Source organism: Papio anubis, chromosome 20, assembly GCF_008728515.1.
Source record: "Papio anubis isolate 15944 chromosome 20, Panubis1.0, whole genome shotgun sequence".
Classification (NCBI taxonomy): Eukaryota; Metazoa; Chordata; class Mammalia; order Primates; family Cercopithecidae; genus Papio; species Papio anubis.
The window spans coordinates 3,402,785-3,418,053 of NC_044995.1; the positions used below are offsets into that span (position 1 = coordinate 3,402,785).

General features: G+C 53.7%; 1 protein-coding gene across 2 annotated transcripts in view; it reads left to right on the forward strand.

Moving 5' to 3' along the window:
* Positions 1–14,795, forward strand: part of EXOC3L2 (exocyst complex component 3 like 2) — a 33,664-nt gene extending 18,869 nt beyond the window's left edge. For both annotated transcript variants that reach the window (XM_031659155.1, XM_031659156.1), the window contains exons 8-12: positions 629–764; positions 8,274–8,396; positions 8,892–9,047; positions 10,689–10,810; positions 13,809–14,795. In XM_031659155.1, the coding sequence (XP_031515015.1) occupies positions 629–764; positions 8,274–8,396; positions 8,892–9,047; positions 10,689–10,810; positions 13,809–14,097 (826 nt within the window). In that variant the 3' untranslated portion in view covers positions 14,098–14,795. The remainder of the gene's footprint in view (positions 1–628; positions 765–8,273; positions 8,397–8,891; positions 9,048–10,688; positions 10,811–13,808) is intronic.
* The last annotated feature ends 474 nt before the right edge of the window (positions 14,796–15,269 follow it).

A 15,269-nucleotide genomic window follows, 5' to 3' on the forward strand; every position in this document is an offset into this window, starting at 1 on the left:
TCAAGACCAGCCTGACCAACATGGTGAAAGCCCGTCTTTACTAAAAATAACAAAAATTAGCCGGGTGTGGTGGTGGGCACCTGTATTCCCAGCTACTTGGAAAGCTGAGGCAGGAGAATCACTTGAACCTGGGAGGCGGAGGCTGCAGTGAGCCGAGATCGTGCCACTGCACTCCAGCCTGGACAACAAGAGCAAAAGTCTGTCTCAAAAAAAAAAAAAAAAAAAAAAAAAAAAAAAAGAGTAAGGGTAGAGTTTCAGAGTTGTAGACTATCAGAACCACAGACTTTTAGAATGGAGGCCTCCCCACTCTCACCCAGAAAGCACCAAGAGAAACTGAGACCCGAAGACCCAGCAAGACCTCCCCCAGTATACCCTAGACCTCCTAGCCATCCATCCCTCAGCCTCCCAATATCCATGAGTCCCCTGACATCCCCAGACATCCCCAATCCCCAGACACCCCCAACCTGTCAAGTATCCCCTGTCCCCTCTCCAGAGTCCCTGACCTTCCCCAGCCTCCCATCTGACCTGTCACCCCTGTGGCCCTCTGCTCTACCTAAGGGGAGACTGGTCTAGGCAGTTGGGCTGAGATGTTGGGGTCCCTCACTTTTGCCTCTGTTGATCCCTACAGAGCTCTGGCCGAGCGCCTGGCCCGGGTGGGGCCCCCAGAAAGCGAGCCGGCCCGGGAAGCATCTGCTAGTGCTCTGGACCATGTGACCCGGCTCTGCCACCGTGTGGTGGCCGACCTGCTGTTCCAGGAGCTGCAGGTGAGTGAGATGGGAGGCCAGGGTTGGGGCCCTTGCTAGGACAGGGAAGTGCTCCCCACCTCCAACCACCATCCTCCAGTTCCCTTCAGCCCATAGCTCAGTGTTTGGGAAGCACACAGGGGTGGGTGGCGGGGGCGGTTAGGGCCATGCCTGGCCTGTTGGTGGGGTGGAGAGGGTGCAGGAAGGAAGACGTGAGGATGTGACGAGGGGGAGAACAGAGGGCCATCAGCAGGAGTGGGCTTGAGGTTTGGGTGGAGCCCCTCTCCACTGAGGTCCCCCAAATCCCTGCTTAGGCTCTGCTAGACACCAGAGCCCCCTACGCCCATCTCTAGGCCCTCGTGCCCGCCCTATAAGGGTTTGGTGCAAAGGTGGGTTGGTGAATGTGGTGGGGGGTCGGTGGGAGCACTGAGGAGAGAGACTGCAGGCGGAGTGTGTTCCTGGCCATAACACAAGCTCAACCCATGTTATACAGTGAACCACTCCCCTTTGCTCAGAATCCTCCCACAACTCCCAGCTCATGCAGAGCAAATGCCAAAATCCCGCCGTGGCCCCCACAGCCCTGCACAATCAGCCCCTTCCCTCTCCCCTCTCTCTCTCTCAGACCTCATCTCCTCCCTCTGCCCGCTCCCCGACTCTCCCGCTAACCCCCATGCCAGCCACACTAGCCCCCTTGCTGTCTCTTAACCCAGTAGGCACATTCCTGCCTCAGGGCCTTTGCACTTGTCCTTCCCTCTGCCTGGAACGCTCTCCCTCTCACAGCCACATAGCTCCTTCTCATGCCTCTTTCAAGTCTTGTTTTGTTTTGCTTTGTTTTGTTTTGTTTTGAGACAGAGTCTCCCTGTGTCGCCCAGGCTGGAGTGGAGTGGCACAATCTCAGCTCACTGCAACCTCTGCCTCCCAGGTTCAAGCAATTTTCCTGCCTCAGCCTCCCTAGTAGCTGGAACTACAGGCATGCACCACCACGCCGAGCTAATTTTTGTGTAGTTTTAGTAGAGACGGGGTTTCACCATGTTGGCCAGGCTGGTCTCGAACTCCTGGCCTCATGTGATCTGCCCAGCTCGGCCTCCCAAAGTGCTGGGATTACAGGTATGAGCCACCACGCCCTGCCTCAAGTCTTGACTCAAATGTCACCTCAGTGTGACCTTCTCTGATTGCCCCATTTAAAACAGAAGCCCAGGCCAGGTGCGGTGGCTCATGCCTGTAATCCCAGCACTTTGGGAGGCAAAGGTGGACGGATCACTTGAGGTCAGGAATTTGAGACCAGCCTGGCCAACATGGCAAAACCCCGTCTCTACTAAAATTACACAAATTAGCCAGGCATGGCGGCACACGCCTGTAATCCCAGCTACTCTGGAGGTTGAGGCAAGAGAATTGCCTGAACCCAGGGGGCGGAGGTTGCAGTGAGCCGAGATCATGCCATTGCACTCCAACCTGGGTGACAGAGCGAGACTCCCTCTCAAAAAACAAAAAAACAGAAGCCCCTAGACGAAACCCTCCTCCCAACTTCCTGCTGTTTTTCTCCAAAGCACTTACTGCCACCTGCCATGCTATAGTGTTTGCCACCACGCCCAGCTAATTTTTGTATTTTTAGTAGAGACGGGGTTTCACCATGTCGGCCAGGATGGCCTCATGATCTGCCCACCTTGGCCTCCCAAAGTGCTGGGATTATAGGCATGAACCACCATGCCCTCCCTATTTATTTGTATTTCTGGTAGAGACAGTGTCTCACTATGTTGCCCAGGCTGGTCTTGAACTCCTGGGCTCAAGCAATCCTCCTGACTTGGCCTCCCAAAGTGTTGGGATTACAGGCGCCCACCACCACGCCCGGCTAGTTTTTTTGTATTTTTAGTAGAGACGGGGTTTCACCATGTTAGCCAGGATGGTCTCGATCTCCTGACCTCGTGATCCACCCGCCTCGGCCTCCCAAAGTGCTGGGATTACAGGCTTGAGCCACCGCGCCCGGCCCCAGCTTGCTATCTTAAATGTACAGACTTCGTAGCAACAGCAAACACATTCTCAGGACTCACTGTGCCAGGTGCTTGAGAGTATCGGCTCGTTTAATTCTCACCGCAATCCTACGAGATGGGCTGTAGGTTCATTTTACAGGTGAGGAAGATGAGACCAGCAAGTGGCAGAGCCCATTGCGAATCTACAGTCTTAATCTATAAACCACTGTGTGGCCGGGTATGGTGACTCACGCCTGTAATCCCAGCACTTTGGGAGGCCGAGACTGGCGGATCACGAGGTCAGGAGATGGAGACCATCCTGGCTAACACGGTGAAACTCCGTCTCTACTAAAAATACAAAAAATTAGCTGGGCGTGGTGGCAGGTGCCTATAGTCCCAGCTACTAGGGAGGCTGAGGCAGGAGAATGGCATGAACCCGGGAGGTGGACGTTGCAGTGAGCCAAGATTGTGCCACTGCACTCCAGCCTGGGTGACAGAGCGAGACTCCGTCTCAAAAAAAAAACAAAAAACAAACAAAAAACACTACGTATGTTTGCTTTTTTGTTTTTGTTTTTGAGACAGAGTCTCGCTCTGTCACCCAAGCTGGGATTACAGGTATGAGCCACTGTCTCTGGCTTTATAAACCACTATGTATGTTTTGAGAGAGAGAGAGACAGACAGAGACAGAGAGAGCAGAAGCAAAAGAAACAGGGAAAGACTGAGAAAACAAGATAGGTGAGGGAGGAAGGAAAGGAGAGAGACTGGGACAGAAGGACAAAGGGAGAGACATCAGAACCAGCTAGAGATAGACCGCTCATGGTGGCTCACGCCTGTAATCTTAGCACTTTGGGAAGCCAAGGCGGGCAGATCACTTGAGGTCAGGAGTTTGAGACCAGCCTGGCCAACATGGTGAAACCGCATCTCTACTAAAAATACAAAAAATTAACCGGGCATGGTGGCAGGTGCCTGTAATCCCAGCTACTCGGGAAGCTGAGGCAGGATAATCGCTTGAACCTGGGAGGCAGAGGTTGCGGTGAGATGAGATCATGCCACTGTACTTCAGCCTGGGCAACAGAGGGAGACTCTGTCTCAAAAAAAAAAAAAAAAAAGAAAAAAAAGAACCAGCTAGAGACATGAAGAGATAGGACACAGTGCTGTGCTTGCATGCCTGTGTGAGTGTATGAATGGCTGTAGGCTTTTGAGGGAGAGTGTGTGTGTGTGTGTGTGCTGTGTGCATGAGTATGCATGTGTATGTGAGCATCAGCCAGGGTGTGGACCCTGGGAGAATCACCAGGGCCCAGGCATTATGTGGGTTCCCTCATGCCTTGCTCCATTTTTGGAGGTTCAGTAAACAGAGCTGGCCAGGCACGGTGGCTCACACCTGTAATCCCAGCACTTTGGGAGCTGAGGCGGGAGGATCGCTTAAGCCCAGGAGTTGGAGACCAACCTGGGCAACATAGTAAGACGTTATCTCTACAAAAAATAAAAAACAATAAGCTGGGTGTAGTGGTGCATGCCTGTGGTTGCAGGTACTTGGGAGGCTGAAGTGGGAAGATTGCTTGAGCCCAGGAAGTCAAGGATGCAGTGAGCCGTGTTCGCACCATTGCACTCCAGCCTGGGAGACAGTGCAAGACTCTGTCTCAAAAAAGAAAAAAACAAACACCCTGCCGGGCGCAGTGGCTCACACGTGTAATCCCAGCACTTTGGGAGGCCAAGGCAGGCAGATCACAAAGTCAAGAGATCGAGACCATCCTGGCCAACACGGTGAAACCCCTTCTCTACTAAAAATACAAAAACTAGCTGGGCATGGTGGCAGGTGCCTGTAATCCCAGCTACTCAGGAGGCTGAGGCAGGAGAATTGCTTGAACTGAGAGGCGGAGCTTGCCATGGGCCGAGATGGCGCCACTGCATCCCAGCCTGGTGACAGAGTGAGACTCTATCTCAAAAGAAACAAACAAACAAAAAACCCCCAGCAACACGCTAGACATGGTGGGTCACACCTGTTGTAATCCCAGCACTTTGGGAGGCTGAGGTGGGAGGATCGCTTGAGCTCAGCAGTTCGAGACTAGCCTGGGCAATACAGTGAGACCCTACCTTAAAAACAAAAACAAAAACAAACAATAAAAGAAAACTGGGCTGCTGTCAGGGTGAGAGAACAGGAGGGGGTGCTGAGGCTGAGCTGAAGAGGGAATTAGACCCCCCCCCGTGGATACCATCCTGGGCATGTCTCCGAACCTCACATGCCCTGTGTCCACCCAGACTGCAGCCTCTCCCCCAACCCTCCCCTTGCCCCTGTATCAGGGAGAGACCCACAACCTGCCCATCTCCAGGGTCTCTGGTCTCCTCCAGATACCTCCTTTCCCTCCGTCACTCACTTCATCCTATGAATTCTACCACTTGGATTCTCCTCTTCCCCCTCCTCACTCTTTCATTCCCTCCCTATCTCCGCTTTCCCCTTTGTTCCAGCCTCCTCCCATTTTGGTAAAGCACAAATCTGACCCTCTCCCTCCCCAGCACAAAACTGGCCATGACTCCCTACTGCCCTCAGGAGAAAGCTGGGGCTTCTCCCCCAGCCCAGGAGGCCCTGTGCACCCCAGGCCTGCCCCAGCCTCACCTCTCCCCTCCCTGTCTTATACCTGGAATAAGCCTCAAAACCGGCTTCAGGGTCGCACAGCTCCCCTCACCCTCAAAACACACACTTCGAAAGGCCCAAGCTTGGTTTAATGCTCTCCGTCACTGTCTTAAAGTTATTATTATTTTTTGTTCTGGATGGGGAAAAAGAGTTTTGTTTTTGTTTTTGTTTTTAGAGATAGAATCTTGTCCTGTCGCCCAGGCTGGAGTGCAATTGCATGATCATAGCTCACTGCAGCCTCAACCTCCTGGGCTTACGCGATCCTCTCATGTCAGTCTCCTAAGCAGCTAGGACCACAGTGTGGGCCACCATGCCCAGCTAATTTAAAAAAAAAAATTACAGAGAGGGAGTCTCACTATGCTGCCCTGGGCTCAAGCAATTCTCGAGCCTCAGCCTCCCAAAGGGCTGGGATTACAGGCATGAGCCACCGTACCCAGCCCTTAACATTTTTTTTTTTTTTTTTTTGAGATGGAGTTTTTCTCTTGTTGCTGAGGCTGGAGTGCAGTGGCTCAATCTCAGCTCACTGCAACCTCCACCTCCCAGGTTCAAGAGATTCTCCTGCCTCAGCCTCCCGAGTAGCTGGGATTAGAGGCGCCCGCCATCACACTCAGCTAAGTTTTTGTATTTTTAGTAGAGATAAGGGTTTCACCTTGTTGGCCAGGCTGGTCTTGAACTCCTGACCTCATGATCCACCTACCTCAGCCTTCCAAAGTGCTGGAATTACAGGCATGAGCCATCATGCCTGGCCCCTTAATAATTTTTCAATAAGTCTGCCTGGTCAAAAGACAGTTTTTAAAATGATGAACTCAATTCATTTGGTGCATTTGCAAGGTGCAATGCTTTCCTTCATTAACCAGTGAAAGAAGTTAGAAATTAACTTCCCCCAGAATCAGCAAATGGCAAACACATTTCCTTGAAAGTCACAGTTGCATATATATACAGTGCATTCTAGAAAAGAGGGGGCAAGACAGGTTCCACCCACTTTCACAAGTTTCATCAAATACCGGATCTACTCAAGGGTGGAGAGAAAAGGCAACTTTCAAAAAGGAGGATGTTATTAACTGAGGCATTTACTATATTCCTTCCTAAGTGCCCCAGATGGGGAACCTGTTTTCTCAACCAGATCTAGGAAGTGGAATGTGGAAGCAATTCGTCCTCCTCCCCTTAAGGGCTGTGCATAGTTAATGAATTTTAAAAATATGTCTTAAAGTTCTTTTTTTTTTTTTTTTTTTTTTTTTTTTTTGAGATGGAGTCTCGCTCTGTCGCCCAGGCTGGAGTGCTGTGGCCGGGTCTCAGCTCACTGCAAGCTCCGCCTTCCGGGTTCCCGCCATTCTCCTGCCTCAGCCTCCCGAGTAGCTGGGACTACAGGCGCCCGCCACCTCGCCCGGCTAGTTTTTTGTATTTTTTTAGTAGAGACGGGGTTTCACCGTGTTAGCCAGGATGGTCTCGATCTCCTGACCTCGTGATCCGCCCGTCTCGGCCTCCCAAAGTGCTGGGATTACAGGCTTGAGCCACCGCGCCCGGCCAAAGTTCTTACTTTTTCTTTTTTTTTTTTTTGAGACAGGGCCTCCCTCTGTTACCCAGGCTGGAGTGCAGTATCATGATCATATTTTACCACAGCCTTGAACTCCTGGGCTCAAGCGATCCTCCCACCTCAGCCTCCTGAGTAGCTGGGACTACAGGCACATGACACCATACCTAGCTAATTTTTATTATTTTTATTTGTTTACTTATTTTTGAGACGGACTCTTACTCTGTCACCCAGGCTGGAGTGCAGTGGTGCGATCTCGGCTCACTGCAGCCTCCACCTCCCAGGTTCAAGCAATTCTGCTGTCTCAGCATCCAGAGTAGCTGGAACTACAGTTGCACGCCACCACACCCGGCTAATTTTTGTATTTTAGTAGAGACAGGGTTGAACTCCTGACTTCAGGTGATCTACCCGCTGCAGCCTCCCAAAGTGCTAGGATTACAAGCGCGAGCCACCACGCCCAGTCCCAGCTAACTTTTAAATGTTTTGTATAGAAGGGGTCTCGCAATGTCAGGCTGGTCTCAAACTCCTGGGCTCAAGCTACCCTCCTGCCTCGGCCTCCCAAAGTGCTGGGATTACAGGTGTGAACCACTGTGCCCAGCCCTTAATTTTTTTTCTTTTTTTTGAGATTGAGTCTTACTCTGTCACCCAGGCTGGAGTGCAGTGGCGCCATCTTGGCTCACTGCAAGCTCTGCCTCCCGTATTCACGCCATTCTCCTGCCTCAGGCTCCCGGGTAGCTGGGACTACAGGCGCCCACCACCACGCCTGGCTAATTTTTTTGTATTTTTAGTAGAGATGGGGTTTCACCATGTTAGCCAGGATGGTCTGGATCTCCTGACCTTGTGATCCGCCCGCCTCGGCCTCCCAGAGTGCGGGGACTACAGGCGTGAGCCACCGCGCCCGGCCCCTTAATAATTTTTAAATGAAGTCCCCTGTTTTCATCAGCCACTCTGACGTTTTTGCTGGTCCTCTCCCTGGCATGCCCATCTGAAATCTGAACTGTCTTAATACTCACGATTTTCTCCCATTGAGCCACTCCCTCCCCCATCCCTCCCTTGGCTAAGGAAGGTCATCACCAGGGCATCAGTTCTGGTGTCCCTTCCTCCATGAAGCCCTCCTAGGCTCTATGCTGAGTCAGGCATCCCCTCTGGGCTTCCTAAACCCCTGGGCTCCCGGGTCCCAGCCTTGCCAGCTTTTGGTCATCACTACCTGGGGACCAGTCTGTCTCCCCTTCTGGACTGTGAGTCCCAGGATGCCAGGGCTGGGGCCATCTGTTCCCCATGTGTTCAGAGCACCACACAGCCTTGGTTCAACACGGAGCAGGGTTCCAGGAACAAATTCCTAAGTGAAGAAGGAGGGTGGGAGGGAGGAGAGCCATTACCCCCTACTCTGTCCCTGCCAGCCACACTTCAACAAGCTGATGCGCCGGAAGTGGCTGAGCAGCCCGGAGGCCCTGGATGGCATCGTGGGCACGCTGGGTGCCCAGGCCCTGGCCCTGCGCAGAATGCAGGATGAGCCTTACCAGGTGCGCCTGCCTGAGGGGAGGGGAGGTGAGGGTGGAGGAGAAGAGGGGAGGAGGAAAGGGGAAAGGGGCGGGAAGAGGGGAGGTTGGGAGAGCAAGAACACTCCTGCTGGAGGAAAGCCCTCTAAGGTGGGGAGCGGCTCCCTATGGATGGAAGAGGTGGCCCCTGCCCAGGGTCTGCGGGGAGGCGTGTGCGTGGAACTGGGGTGTAAGGCGGGGTGCAGACTGAGTCAGGGCCCCTGAGAGTGGAGCTTGGGGAATAGGGAGGCTGGGATGGAGCACCCTTTGGGGGCCGGCAGGGGCTGTCTGCGGGCTTATTAGGGGGCCAGGGAAGACATCCTAGGATGGGGCTGGGGGCTGGGGCGTGGGCACGGGAAGGGTGCCCATGGGTGCCTGAGTGGATATGGGCGAGTGGGGTGGGGCTGGCCTTCAGACTGGCGGGATGGGAGTCAGTGGGGCATGGCTCACACCCCTCGGGCTTCCCTCCTCCGCTTCCAGGCGCTGGTGGCCGAGCTGCACCGGCGGGCGCTGGTCGAGTACGTGCGGCCCCTGCTCCGTGGGCGCCTGCGCTGCAGCTCGGCGCGGACCCGCACCCGCGTGGCTGGGAGGCTCCGGGAGGACGCTGCGCAACTGCAGAGGCTGTTCCGGCGGCTGGTCAGTGTCGGGACGCGGTTGGGGGGCTTTCAGAAACCAGGACAAGGCTTGGCTTCCGAGAATCTCAGGTCTCAAAAGCCAAGGGGAGAGGGGCAGGGCTCAGGACAGAAACTCTCAGCCAACTTCTGGTCAATAGCAACCAGTAACTTTGATCCACACCCTTTGCACTTAAAACCTGGCTTTCTTGCTCTGAGAACTCGCCTCTGGGCACTTTCCTTGGCTGTTAAGGCGAATAATGGTCCCTATCCATTGTTTTGAGGATCAGATTGGTTAATTCCTGTTAAGTACTTAGGACGGTGCCTGCCTCAGAGTTAAAACTCCTTGCATTACCAAAATTACCCGGGTGTGGTGGCTCATGCCTGTAGTCCCAGCTACTTGGGAGGTTGAGGCAGGAGAATCCCTTGAACTAAGAGGGGGAGGTTGCGGTGAGCCGAAATCCTGCCACTGCATTCCAACCTGGAGACTCAGTCTCAAAAACAAAAAAAAAAAAAAAAAAAAGACTCCATGAACCTACAGAGAAGATACATGCAAGAGAAATGCAGAAATCCTAACATTTCTAAACCCTGGAATTAAAAACCGCCAGATCTTATTTGTACCCAGTTGTATTCAGCTGGGCTGGAAGGGCCTCATTCAGTCGCTCTTCCCGGAGTCTCAAGCCCGGAGTCCTTGGAATGTTTTCTTTGGAAAATTTTTGAGATAATTGTAGATTCACATGCAGATGTAAGAAAGAATGCAGGAAGCTTCCTTGTACACTTTATCCAGTCTCCACTCCCCCAAAGGCAAGATTTTGCAAACTTGGAAGAGGTTTGGAGAAGTCCCAGAGTTCCAAATTATCTGCAAAACTGGGAGGAGATTATATTATGGATTTTTCTCAAATGTGACCACAGTATGTCTTCTGCTACATTTTATTTTTTATTTTTATTATTTTATTTATTTTATTTATTTATTTTTGAGACAGAGTCTCGCTGTATCGCCAGGCTGGAGTGCAGTGGTGCAATCTCGGCTCACTGCAAGCTCTGCCTCCCGGGTTCACACCATTCTCCTGCCTCAGCCTCCCGAATAGCTGGGACTACAGGCGCCCGCCACCACGCTCAGCTAATTTTTTGTATTTTTTGTAGAGATGGGGTTTCACCATGTTAGCCAGGATGGTCTCGATCTCCTGACCTCGTGATCCACCCACCTCGGCCTCCCAAAGTGCTGGGATTACAGGTGTGAGCCACTGCACCCAGCCTATTTTGATTTTTATTCTTTATTTTTGAAACAGAGTCTTGCTCCATCGCCCAGGCTGGAGTGCAGTCGTGCAGTGTCCACTCACCGTAACCTCTGCCTCTCGATTTCAAGTGATTCTCCTGCCTCAGTCTCCTGAGTAGCTGGGATTACAGGTGTGCACCACCACGCCTGGCTAATTTTTGTATTTTTAGTAGAGATGGGGTTTCACCATGTTGGCCAGGTTGGTCTTGAACTCCTGACCTCTAGTGATCTGCCCACCTCAGCCTCCTCCCAAAGTGCTGGGATTACGAGCTTGAGCCACCACGCCTGGTTTCTGCTACATTTTAGAGATGGGATAACAGGCCGTGGGGGCAGGAATTGGCAGGGTCAATCTTGGGAGGGTGTGAGCCCTGCGTCCTCCCTCCCCTGCAGGAGTCCCAGGCCTTGTGGCTGGACGCCGTGGTGCCCCATTTGGCTGAAGTCCTGCAGCTGGAAGACACGCCCAGCATCCAGGTGGAGGTGGGAGTGCTGGTGCGCGACTACCCAGACATCAGGTGAGACACCCCGCCTGGGCCGGGGCTTTGCAGTGCCTGGCCGAGGTCTCCTGGCGGCCTTGGCATCCGTCCCCATGTTTCCTGCCTCCTGGGCGAGGGAGGGAGCTGGCGAGCGTGTCTGACGGCCGTTTCCTGTTGGAACCAGGGCATTATTAATACGATTTCCCTCCTTCTCCTGCCGCTGCTGCTGCCTCCGCCGCCACCGCCACCAGGGCTCACAAACAAACAGGCGGTCACAGGAAGCCCAGGGCAGGGGGGGCGCAGGGCTGCCCGGAGGCAGGAAGGGCCGGCCCGCAGGGGAGCCGCGGGGGACTCAGGGACACGCAGGGCACACGGGCGCACACGCACTGGGACAGCGGCAGGCGCAGGCGGCATTCAACGCCTGCTAGGTCACTTCCTTTCTATGTGACCTTCTCAGAGCCTCAGTTTCCTCATCCGTTCCATGGGGATAATAGTATTCTCGTCATAGGGTTATTAGGGAAATTTATCATCATCAACATCATCATCATCATCATCCATGACTATAGTAACAATTGCAGTTCTCATTCAATGAGTTCTTATTTCAGACCTAAATAAGCATCTTACATGCCAACCTTTTTTTTTTTTTTTTTTTTGAGACAGGGTCTTACTCTGTTTCCCTGGCTGGAGTGCAGTGGCACAATCATGGTTCACTGCAGCGTTGACCTCCTGGGCTCGAGCAGTCCTCCCACCTCAGCCTCCTGAGTAGCTGGGACCACAGGCATGCACCACAATGCCCAGCTAATTTTTTGTATTTTTTTGTAGAGATGGGTTTCACCATGTTGCCCAGGCTGGTCTTGAACTTCTGGGCTCAAGTGATCTGCCTGCCTCAGCTTCCTACAAACAGGGAAGCATGAGCCACCGTTGCCCAGCCCATGCCAACTTTATAAGGGGTATTTTGTTGTTGTTGTTTTGCTTTGTTTTTTGAGACAGAATCTCACTTTGTCGCCCAGGATGAAGTGATCTCAGCTCACTGCAACCTCTGTCTCCCGGGTTCAAGCGATTCTTCTGCCTCAGCCTCCCAAGTATAGGCATGTGCCACCACACCCAGCTAATTTTTGTATCTTTAGTAGAGAGCGGGTTTCACCAAGTTGGCCATGCTGGTCTTGAACTCCTGAGCTCAGGTGATCCACCTGCCTCTGCCTCCCAAAGTGCTGAGATTGCAGGTGTGAGCCACTGCACTTGGCCTGTAAGGGGTATAATTAAAGCTATTGAAATACCACGCCTAGCAAGTGGCAAAGGTGGAACTTGAACCCAGGCAGTAGACTGGCTCTAAAACTAGTGCACCAGATTGGCTGGGCACGGTGGCTCATGCCTGTAATCTCAGCACTTTGGGAGGCTGAGGCAGGCGGATTACCTGAGGTCAGGAGTTCGAGGCCAGCCTGGCCAACATGGTGAAACCCCATCTCTACTAAAAATACAAAAATTAGCCAGGTGTGATGGCACACGCCTGTAATCCCAGTTACTCGGAAGGCTGAGGCAGGAGAATTGCTTAAGCCCGGGAGGCAGGGGTTGCAGTGAGCCAAGATTGTGCCACTGCACTCCAGCCTGGCCAACAGAGCTAGACTCTGTCTCAAAAAAAAAAACAACAAAAAAAAACTAGTGCACCAGATCAACACACTACACAACCACGTGACAGTGCTGGATGGTGGTGGCAGTGGTGGTGGCTGCTGGAGCACTGCCAGTCCCTGCAGTGCTATTCAGGCAGACAGACATTCTATACTCAGAAACAGAACCCCAGAAAAACAAGGAGTGAGGCATGAGTGGGTTTCAGTTTCAGCACTGAGGGTGGGGGTCCTGGAACTGATTCAGGGTGGTCAGTTCTGGTTCTGGGGGATAGGGTCATGTCCTTGGGAAGGCGCAGATTCCTGGAGTCCCATGGGGTCCCAAGAAGTCCCAGTATTCTTGCTGATAATGGAGTTTCTGAACTTGAATATTGGATCATGAGTCAGAACTTAAATCTGTAGCTAAGTTTGAGAGTTTGCTAGCTGGGTTGGGTTTAGGGGGTTGAGCTTGAGGAGATTAGGAGGTGCCTAGGGCTGAGGATTTAGGGGGAGTGGGGTACAAGGTTTCTTTCTTTTTTTTTTTCTTGAGACGGAGTCCTGCTTGTTGCCCAGGCCTGAGTGCAGTGGTGCGATCTCGGCTCACTGCAAGCCCCACCTCCCGTGTTCATGCCCTTCTCCTGCCACAGCCTCCTGAGTAGCTGGGACTACAGGCGCCCGCCACCACGCCCGGCTAATTTTAGTACTTTTAGTAGAGACGGGGTTTCACCGTGTTGGCCAGGATGGTCTCAATCTCCTGACCTCGTGATCCGCCCGCCTCGGCCTCCCAAAGTGCTGGGATTGCAGGCGTGAGCCACCGCGCCCAGCCTCTGTTTTTTTTTACTTTTGAAACGGAGTCTCACTCTATCACCTGGGCTGGACTGCAGTGGCACGATCTCAGCTCACTGCAACCTTTGCCTCCCAAGTTCAAGCGATTCCCTTGCCTCAGACTCCCGAGTAGCTAGGATTATAAGCGCCTGCCACCACACCCAGCTATTTATTAATTATTATTATTATTATTTATTTTTAGTACAGATAGGGTTTCGCCACGTTGGCCAGGCTGGTCTCGAACTCCTGACCTAAGGTTATCCACCCGCCTTGGCCTCCCAAAGTGCTGGGATTACAGGCGTGAGCCACTGCACCCAGCAGAGAAGGTGAACTTTAATCACGAGCTGAGGCTTGGGGTGAAAAGGAGAATTGCAGGGCTGGTTCTGGAGTTGGTTGTAAGGGGGATTTGGAGATGGTTGGAAGTGAAGTTCTGGAGGGACCTGGTATGAGGTGAGGGCCTGGGCGAGGGAGCTGATTGGATGGAAGGCTCTGGAGGGGGCACAGAGGCAGGTTCTGGGACAGGTGAGGGGGTCAGGTGGGGTCTGGGGGTGGGCTGGGTGTGTGTCTAGAGCTGGGGAGCTGCACACACCTGTCTGTTCCTCTCCCCACAGGAGGAAGCACGTGGCAGCCCTCCTCGACATCCGTGGCCTGCGCAACACAGCCGCCCGCCAGGAGATCCTGGCTGTGGCCCGGGACCTGGAACTCTCTGAGGAGGGAGCCCTGTCGCCCCCTCGGGACCGTGCCTTCTTTGCAGACATCCCCGTGCCCCGCCCATCTTTCTGTCTCAGCTTCCCTCTCTTCCTGGGCCGCCTCCCCCTCTCCCGGCTGGCCAGGCCCAGTTTGGCCTGTCTGCCCCGGCCCCGGCCTCCGTCTCTAGTGCGGCCTCGGGCCCGGCGCTGAGGGTCATCCAGCCGCCTGCCTTAGTGACCCCATCTATGCTGCTGACAAGCCAACCTCCCGTACGGCGCCTCTCCTGACTCCCTGCCTGGGATCACACACCCCTGGGATAGAAAGACCCTTAGATGTCTTCTCACTCAACCCCAAACTCCCTGTACAGAAGGGAAATGAAGGCCAGGCACGGTGGCTCATGCCTGTAATCTCAACACTTTAGGAGGCTGAGGCCGGAGGATTGCTTGAGTCCAGGAGTTCAAGACCAGCCTGGGCAACATAGTGAGACCTGCCCCCTATCTCTACAAAAAATAAAAAATTAGCTGGGCATGGTGGTGTGTGCCTATAGTCCCAGCTATTGGGGAGGCTGAGGTTGGAGGATCGCTGGAGTTTGAGGCTGCAGTGAGCTATGATTGTGCCACTGCACTCCAGCCTGGGCAACAAAGCAAGACCCTTTCTCAAAAAAAAAAAAAAAAAAAAAAGGTGGGGGAAACAGAGGCCAAAGAGACAAAGGACTTTCCCAAGGCCGTGAAGCCTGTTCCCAGCACCTCCCCTCCTGCCATAGCCCAGAGTGGTGAGTGGCGTTCTGGAAGTCTCTACAGAAATATCCCAGCTCCCCCGCCCCTTTCCCCCACCTCAAGGTCTGGCCCCAATCCAATGTATTAAGGAACGTTCGATACTTAGAATAAAGAGGTTTCTATTTAACACAAGGAAGGGCTGAGTCCTGAGTGTGTTGAGGGGAGGAAGGACTGGGGGAGCAGGGCCCCGGGCCAGTGGCTTCTCACACGCCCAAGGCCGGGCTGGGCTCCAGCTCCTGGGCAGGGCAGTGGAGGCAGAGGGAGGCTGCGTGTGCCGGGAGCGACGCCAACCCATGTACACCTCCCGGCTGTGTGGCTCTGAGGCCAGGCCTTGGCCACTCTGAGCCAGGGTCCCTCATCTGGTCAGTCTCAAAGTGCCTGTCCATTCCTGGTCCTGGTGGCTCCATCTTGGCGCGCCCTCCCCATCCATCCTTAGCCGGGAAGCTGCCCCGTCAGGAGAGGAAGGAGGTTGGGGGCAGGGCTGGCGGCATCCAGGGCGCCCTCCTGGGTTGACGCAGGAAAGTCTCAGGGTGGGAAAATTTCCAGCCTCTCACCCCCAGCCCCGCCGGATCCTGGTCCCCACGGAGACCTTGAGGTCACCTCCCT